The 9,335-nt window shown below is 34.9% G+C and overlaps 1 protein-coding gene and 2 non-coding genes across 3 annotated transcripts; all 3 read right to left on the bottom strand.

The window, feature by feature from the left end:
• Window positions 1-4,338: 4,338 nt before the first annotated feature.
• On the bottom strand, window positions 4,339-4,412 carry TRNAI-AAU. The gene has a single exon. It is a non-coding gene; the product is annotated as a tRNA-Ile (tRNA).
• A 1,422-nt stretch (window positions 4,413-5,834) lies between these two features.
• Window positions 5,835-7,475, bottom strand: LOC112510895 (nascent polypeptide-associated complex subunit alpha, muscle-specific form-like). The gene has a single exon (XM_025116248.1). The coding sequence runs from the start codon at window positions 7,473-7,475 to the stop codon at window positions 5,835-5,837; it is 1,641 nt and encodes a 546-aa protein (XP_024972016.1).
• A 1,404-nt stretch (window positions 7,476-8,879) lies between these two features.
• On the bottom strand, window positions 8,880-9,042 carry LOC112511891. The gene has a single exon (XR_003069145.1). It is a non-coding gene; the product is annotated as a U1 spliceosomal RNA (small nuclear RNA).
• Between the last annotated feature and the right edge of the window lie 293 nt (window positions 9,043-9,335).

Genomic DNA, 9,335 nt, shown 5'->3' with positions numbered 1-9,335 from the left:
CGAGAAAACACTCTTTTACTATAGACAATTACATGTGATATTATTATTTCATTACATATGATACACATGTGATACTAAATCAGAGATGCAAGAAGATAAAATAGACAGTATTTTAAAAAGAAAATAAAATAGACAGTAGTTTAAAAAGGGAGGTAAAATAAACCAAAATGTTCATCATAAACGAGAGATAAGTTAATGGAGAAGGGAATTCAAGAAGGAAAATAAAAAGAACAAAATGGTCGTTATATATTACGTATGTAAGAGCATAAAGGGACTCGAGCAAAGCTCAAAGAATGTTTTTTAGACCAAAAGAGCAACAATTTGCATGTCGGTGAAATATTTTATGAACGAAAGTAGTCGTTTACTACTTTACATCAACAACGATAGCAATATCTTTTGTTAGGGTCATACATTAGTTCAAATCCAAGGAGGAACGAAAATCTCCTTGTGGCCACGTAGGTTCAAATGCGGTGACTCCGGGCTATCTGCAAAACATGTGGTTGCCCTGAGATTAGTTAGCTCGCATAGTGGGTTGGATATCCAGGTTGATCAAAAAAAGAAACTTCTAATTTTTTTCAACGACGCTTCTTGAAAGTAAATTGATAGGGTTTCATATGTCTCATATGGTATCAAAGTTGATTTAACACTCTAGGAGCTAAATACTTTGTACTAATTTGTGTTTGTTTAGCCTTCGTTGGAGGAGACACATTGGAGTTTCACATCAGTTAGACTTGTATTATTTGTCTTCAATATATGGTAATATCTGCTCAAAGAATGTTTTGAAGAGTAATCTAATGAGATTACCACAAATTCTCAAATTTTATATGATGATTTTTGTTATAAGTGTTGAATTACGAATGTACTTTTCATTTAGAGGAGTTTGCTTAACACTGTTAACACAATTGACGAATGTCTCGTACTTCTTTGCCCTTTTAGAAACGGATCTTGTAATTATTAACTAACAAATTTACCGTGCAAAATCGAGTAATGGTCTGCAAATGGATTTTATAATTTACCGTCAAAGAATGAAAACATTCAAAACACCAAACTATAAATTTAGTGATGTCGTTAACACCAAACAATAATGATTCTTGTGGCTTGTCGTTGTTTCGTTTTTTTGATACTCATGGTTTTGTGCAGCTTTTTGTTAGTCATCGTTTTCCTTATGTTTGTTTAATTTTTATCTGTTTTTGCTTCTATATTTTATTGTATCGGTTAGTGTTCTATTTTTTATTTAAATATATTTAAGGGTTATTTGGCAATTGCTGAATGGTTTGGTGCATATTGATTAAGTGATCAGAATGATTAAGAGACTCTCATGAACATTGTTCGTGTTCGTTTATTTAACTTAATTAAATAAATGGATAGATTTTTTTGTGTTTATGTTTATTCGTATAGAAAATGTGTTTGTTCATGTTTGTTTATATTCGTTCGTTAAGATGCAAAACAAACGTAAGCGAATGAACATAAATGAACAAAAAACAACCACCATTACACATAACCAAATAAAAAAACCGGGTGCTTTGAGATAAAAAATAATTCTAACCACAAGGGTGGTGATGGATTGGTTTGAGCTTGGACTCCAAAGCTCAAAAGTGTATGGAGGTCACATGTTCAAATTCAATGCGGAATAAAAATACTCTTATGGCAACGGAGGTTCAAATGTGATGACTCCGGGCTACTCGCAAAGCAGGTGGTCGTCCATGGATTAGTCGACTCGCATAGTGGGTTGGATATCCAGGTTAATCACAATAAATCTAAAAATTTAAATTAATTAATGATTTTACATATGAAGGAAAAACCTCAAAAAATATGAAAAACTGAGGAACACCCTGGTAATCATTCATCTTGACGGTATGACATTTGCATACAAGTAATTGAAGTTGTTGGTTTTTATGCACGTGTGCATGTTATGTACATGTGCAAATCGGACAAATTGCTTACAAATTACTTGTATGCATATGTGTATACCGTGTAGATGAACAGTTATCAGCGTGTTCCTCAATTTTTCAATTTTTTGCGGTTTTCCTTGAACCTGAGACCCTCTGGTTAAACATGAAGATCAACCAGAGCCGCTCTGTAACTTTTATCATAGATTGAAATATTTTTTCAAGGTTCAAATGAATGACCAGAAGTAAGGCCATCCATAGGCCAGGCCAACCAGAGCTCATCTGGTTATAAAACAATTCATTTTATCACATCAATAGGATGCGACATCCCAAGTCCTCGCATCACACATATGCGATAACTCAAGATCATCGCATCATAAGGATGTGATAACAAAACCCAATGATCAAAAAGATCATCATTTCCAGAAATAGATTACGTCACCCTCATTCCAATTGCCACCCTTATTACAAATTTACCTTGTTCCTGATTATGTCACCCTTATTACAAATTTACCCAGCTCCCTGATTATGCTACCCTTATTTCAAATTTACCCAATTCCTTGATATGCCACCCTTATTACAAATTTACCTAGCTCCTTGATTATGTCACCCTTATTTCAAATTTACCCAGATCCTTGCACCCTTATTTCAAATTTACCCAGATTCTTGATATGTCACCCTTATTTTGACACATGATATAATCATGACAAAAACCATCATTTTGCCAATAATGACAACAAAACAGTTTCATAACAATAACTCATATAAAGGTATGGTTCTATACCCAGTCTCATCATCATGCTCAAATAGCATCCATAAACAGTTTTATTATCATCCCCATGTAAGAATCATATAGTTTAATTTTCAAATACTAAATAAGAAAAATTGATAATTTAAACTCACCTTATTTTCATGTAGATGAAGATGAATGAACACAACAATATTTCAAATAAAAAAAATCACAGAATCAGCTTTTTTATTCTTTTTATTTACTTTTTCACCCAAGGTCTGTTTGATTTTCATCCAAGAGAACACACACAAAAACTTTCTTATCCTTCTTATTTATTTTTTCCACATCCCAATGACATAATAGACAGTTATCTCATAATCCTAATTTAAAATAATGAGGCAGTGAGAAATAAAACATTTTAAAGCACATTAACACATTAAACCCCTCCACTTACCATCTTCTTTCAAAATAACCCAAAACAATGTAACTAAATAACTTGATTATCATATGGTGGACGTTAATTATGGACATTATCATTTTCATTCAATTAATTTTAGTAAACAAATTCATCATAATGAGAAATACATGAAACAATATAATTTTTACATAAAAAAATATATAAACAAATGTAAGCAAACATAAATAAACGAACATTAATGAATGTAATAGAATGAACATTAATAAACGTAAATAAATGAACGAGACCAAATTCATATTCATTCACTTAACTAAACCAATAAAAATATATAGACATATTCATTTATTTATTAAAATAAATAAACAACCATAAACGAATTTCCCATCAAAACTACTCACAAAAAAGTCGTTCAACGTTCAAATCATTGACAAAGCCTACAATTTACTTTTCTTTTTATAACAATTCTAGCACGTGAAAATGTGGTTCACTGAGTCAAAACTCAGAAGAGGTAATAATTATTGGACATTACACAATATTTTTCTTAATTTAATTATTAAAATGTAAATAATACTAAAATAGAAACACTCTTTATTTTAGAAAACCTATTTTTATTACTTTATTTTAGTGCCTACAATAAGATATATAAACAAAAAAGTATGATAATTTCTTCAAGAAACTTTTTTTTATAAAGCTGTACTATGCTAAATCACAAATATAGATGGTCTTTAGCATGATCTATGTAAGTGACAAATATGTATTATCACATCTGATAAGAATGTTTTTACATTTTTCGAAAAATAAATGTGTTCTCGTTTGAACCTTCATTCGTAGTTTGTTCACTTTATAAATATTTAATACGTATTTTTATTAACATGAATATCCAACCCGCTATGCGAGCCGACTAATCGTAAAGCGACCAACTATTTTGCGGGTAGCCCGGAATCACCGCATTTGAACTTCTGTGGCCACAAGGGAATTTTTATTCCTCCTTGGATTTTAATCTGGGAACTTGAGACACTTTTAACCTTTGGAGCTCAAGTTCAAACCAATCATGCATCACCCTTATGGTTACTTAATACGTTTTTTAAACTCCATAAAGACATCATGTTTCTAAAAATAGAGCGTTTAAAAGTAAGTTTGATTTAAAATACAAGAGAATGTTGAAAGTATGAACAACAAGAAGGCAAACTGAATCCCTTTGTTCGAAGATTTTAACATATGATAAAAAATGCGTAAAACGAACTCAAAAAATTAATACGTCTTGTTGGTTAACATTGAAAAAAAACTATAAAGGGGAAAAATGGCCCATGCAGGTCTCGAACCTGCGACCTTCGCGTTATTAGCACGACGCTCTAACCAACTGAGCTAATAGGCCAATTGTTACCTTCTGGCGAATTAGTTTTAGATATAATGGGCCACGAAGTATGTTATTGTTTGACCAATTTGAGTCAAAATGAATTGCTAAATATGGTCGGAGATTGTTCAGCAACATGTTAGGAGTAAAATCACGGAAATTGGGTGAAATCGGCTTCAAGTCAAATGTTGACTTTCATCAGATTAAAAAGATACATTAGAGAACCAGATCCGTCATCAAAATTCAAAAGTGATGCCAAATAATTTGGGCTGAGGCTAGGCCCAAAAAACATGTATTGGGCTTGTACATCAGGACTCTTGCATTATACAATTGGGATTACTACTGGCCAAATCAGCCCAGCCTGGGACCGACAAAGGACCGGTTATGGGACCGTAAACGGGGACCGGTTGGGATTTTTGGTAGTTTCGTGGGATCGGGACAGGCTATGGACCAGCCCGAAAATTCAAAAAAATTTATAAATAAATGTATTTTCAAATCTATATTATATTATAAAACATTTGACAAAAACTTTTAAAAACATTTTTTATGCATAAAGTACTGTTTATTAATGCATATTACTTAAAATTCAAGATTACAAGTAAATTGTGTATAAGTACAATTTATTAAAGCTCTATGTTTGAATTCGTGTAACTAACTGCGGATAAACATAATCAAATAGAGGATAAACATCTCATTTTAAAATATAAAAAATTTAAAATATAATTAGGATAATTATTGAGTTCTAACAGAATACTTAATTATTATCTTTATAAAAAAAATATTATTAAACCTAAATTAAATTATAATAAAAAAAATTTGAATTAAAAAAAAAAAAACAAACAAGAACTTTTAAGTTGATACTAATATTGATATATTTTTTTGCAAATTTTATATGATATTTTCAAATTTATATTTTATTTAAAAATAAAAACATTATCGCTTTCTCAAAACCACATAAAATTGTATTATATCGACATGTATAAAAAACAAAACAAAATACTGAAATGGAAATGTGTTTCGATGCATTGCATTAGTACCCTTCTAGTAATTTTATAATGTATTATTACAAGACAATGTAATTTTAATTATATTAAAACGTATTTTTAAAATGTATTTGAGTGACCTAATTATAAATTTTATAATGTATTAAAAATATATATCATTTAAAACATTAAAAAAATATATTATTTTTTAATGTTGGGACTGGAACCGGGAGTCCATAACCGGTTATGAAGTACCTTGACTAATAGTACCATTTTCGACCGGAACCGGTTATGACAGATTATGAAAAATCTTTTTATCGATTAGGCCCGGCCCGGCCCGGCCCGGCCTGACATGATATTATATTATAGACGGTTACGAGAAAAAAATAAGATTCCAAAGTGGGATTAAAAGAGGCGGAGTAACATGATGCTTTATGCTGATTGCAAAACAAACTTAAAATCAAACAACGTCCATCTTCTCCTCCTTGTTACTCTTCTCCCCGCCGGTGTACCGACAACCATGGCGCCTAGGCTTCTGTCGATCATCTGGGTCGGAATCACTTGTCTCCATGAAAAGCCCTCTAAGACATCTCCTTCGGATCGTCGTAACCTTCTGTGATGGGTTCGTCATATCCATTGGCTTTGATTTCTTTCTCTTCGATTTGTTTACATTTTCTGGATTACGATCTAGATGAACACCAGGGTTCCTCTCAGCAAAGGAGCTATTAAATACCATCGAGTTATTGATTCCTTGAATATTGCAATTAATGTATGCATTTTTTTCCAATTTGTCAGTGGATTCTGAATCCTTTTCTGATTTCTTTCCATTGGAGTTGGAGCTTTCTTCTCCATCTGTCGTCGTGTCTGCAATTTCATCAGGATCGACCTTATACTTCCTGTGGATATGGATTTTCCTTTCTCGCTTGGTTGCACCATTTATACGCATGGACGTCCCTCTGTTGTCTCCAGCAAGCGTAATAACACTTAGAGGTTTTTCGTTCGAAAATTGCTTTCTAGGGCTTGTATTGTTCTCATTAACATCCGCGGAAGCTTCTGATCTGTTTATTTGTTTTGGATTTTGAGGAGATTCAGTGTTCACTGGTTCCGAAATCATTGATTTGGTTTTTGGTGTGTTGGGAATATTGTTGCTAGTTGTGTTAATGGCGTTGTGCTGCTTTTCTTCTACTTTTGGTGCTTCAATTCTTGGTTGCTCCATGAATGTTTCTTCATTAGTTTCCATGGTCGTCTTCATTTCTCCTTCTTCTATTTCATTTATAGCATCAGATGTCGCACTGAGAGCAAGATCAGCTTCCTTTTGATCGTTATCTGAAGCTATATCTGGCACAGGTCTTGATGAAGGAGATGTTGCTTTTTTTGGTTGCAGTTTTGGGGTGGTTACAATGGGAGATGGTGGCAAAGAGGCAATCTTCTTTTCAGAGGCCAATCGAGAAGGAGAAGCGAGTGGTGAGGTTGGTTGAGATGGCTGTACACTAGTCGAAAATGAAGGTTGAGCGGTGGGTTGTAGTCTGGTGGATGGCGATGGTGGCTTGGCAGAGACACGGGGTTCAGTGGACATACGAGATGGAGATGGTGTCTGTGAAGGAAGTCGTGATCGAATGCCTGTTTGAAATGGTGAAGAGGGTTGTGACTCGGTTTTTGTGGGTTCTGGAGATTTGGCAGTTGCAGGTTTGGTGAAAGATGAAACATCCGGAGAAAGTGGTGCAGCTTGTGGCAGTGGTGGTGGCATTGATCTTGGTTCATCTTGTGGTGGTGGTGATGGTGCAGCTGCAGCTGCAGCTGCGATTGGTGGTGGTGGTGGTGGTGGTGGTGCAGGTGTAGTTGTAGTTGTAGTTGATACTGGTGGTGCAGGTGTAGTTGTAGTTGTAGTTGATACTGGTGGTGCAGGTGTAGTTGTAGTTGTAGTTGATACTGGTGGTGGAGGTGCAGTTGATGGTACGCCCTGAGGTGGAATTGGTGGCGAGGGTGGCGCTGCTGGTGGTTTTGGTTGAGTTGATAGTCTTCTTGTGGTGGCGCGAGGCGGTGGGACGGAGGGCCTCAAGCGCGGCATGCGGAATCGAAAGGAGGATCTTGGGTCAGCCATGGTGTTGGAATGGAAAAAGAGAGTTTGGGGTGGGGGGTAAATAAGTGTCATGGATGGTTTGATACCTTAGAAAGGTAATGGAAGGAGTGTGTTGTTAATTAACCTCCTTTGTGGTTTGTTTCATCTTTGCAAGTAATTCCATTCCCATTCCATCATCTATTACAGATTCCCATTTAACATTCTCCATACACCACCACTTTTTCAGTTGTAGTTGCAGGGACACATACAGATAACAGATTTTTTTTTTTGTAAACGATGACACCATTTGACTATAAGAAACAAATATAAAGATATGTTATACAAAATCATCCTTAGGTTAGGTGGCGATTGTTTTTTAAGAAGTACTGAAGTCAGAAGTCCGAAATCTGATTTTACTTCTGATTTTTAAGAGGTGGTGCTGAAGCCTGAAATCTGAATCAGTCAGACGGTTTGTTTTTGTAAACCGACAAAAGTCTGAAATCTGAATCAATAGTTTGCTTTTGTAACCAACAAAACATATGAATATGTATAATTTCTGATTTCACTTCTGTTTATGTTTCCAAGATTTCTTTAATTCTTCCTTCCCCACCCTCATCCCACCACCATCAACCACCGTCCACCACCACTCCTTCTCTAAAATCCAACGCCGAAATCCACCTCTAAAATCCAACGCCGAAATCCATCATGATGAAAACTACAATGACGAAAACTACAGGAATGAAAATACCTTGATTCATGAGGATAAAGGTGCACAACTACTGGTTTGCACAAGAACAAAAACCCACAGTGACGAAAACCCACAGGGAAGAAAACCCTCTTGATTTGGATCTGATTTGGGTCGATCTGAAGCCACCAGAGGCGATGGAGGGTGAAGTCGATCGATTGAGACTGTGAGGACGGTGAAGTCGATCGATTAAGAAGGTGAAGTCGATCAAATGATGAAGTAGAAATCGGTTCTCTAGAGAGTCTTCAGGATTAAGAGGAAAATAAGTGGCTAGGTTATCACTTAATTTTTAAGAGGAAAATAAGTGATAAGTGGCTCTTGAAAAAAAAAACGGTTTGAATTACCTTATGTCTGACCGAATCAAACATAAGTGGTAAAATAAGAGCTTTTTTTAAAAAACAAACACCACCTTAGTCTATTTAGGGGTGTAAATGATGCGAGTCGAGCTCGAGTATCATTATACTCGACTCGAACTCGAAACCTAATCTCGAAGCTCGAACTCGACTCGAAAACTTGCGAGAAGTGAGAATCGAAGCTCAACTCGAACTCGATTCAAGCTCGAACTCGAATCAAACTCGAACTCGAGCTCGATTCAAGCTCGAACTCGAGCTCGAATCAAGCTCGAACTCGAGCTCGAACTCGAGCTCGAATCAAGCTCGAACTCGAGCTCGAATCAAGCTCGAACTAGAACTTGAATTAAGCTCGAACTCGAACATAAACGAACATGCCTAAATTATAACTTAGGTTCGACCTCTTGGGCCGACCTTAGACTGGAGCCCCTTCAAAGTGCAATGGAGGTTGCCAACCTAGGCCATGGGTCATCTTGACCACCCATTGACCCCGTCCAGCGGTCCAGGTAAGTACCTTCTCCCTTCCCCCACCTTCTCCTTTTAAACCCATCTCTCCACCTTTCAATTCTTCACTTATTACCGATGTGAGATCAAAAATTACACTTATTCATTCACTTTCAGAAGCTAAATAAATACAAATTATATATTAAAATTATATACAAATTATAATTTAAACTAAATAAATACAAATTATATATTAAAATTAATACATAATATTATAAAAGGGTAGGGAGACTAAAATGTGTATAATTTATAAATTATATTAAAAGAAATCATATTAAAATCACATTAATATTATATTATAAA

This window comes from Cynara cardunculus (genome assembly GCF_001531365.2).
Source record: "Cynara cardunculus var. scolymus isolate 2C chromosome LG 4, CcrdV1, whole genome shotgun sequence".
NCBI lineage: Eukaryota > Viridiplantae > Streptophyta > Magnoliopsida > Asterales > Asteraceae > Cynara > Cynara cardunculus.
This window is presented reverse-complemented; position numbering and strand designations above follow the sequence as displayed.

Coding starts and splice junctions, on each gene's coding strand:
- LOC112510895 (XM_025116248.1), bottom strand. CDS start 7,475: ATGGCTGACCCAAGATCCTCCTTTCGATTCCGCATGCCGCGCTTGAGG.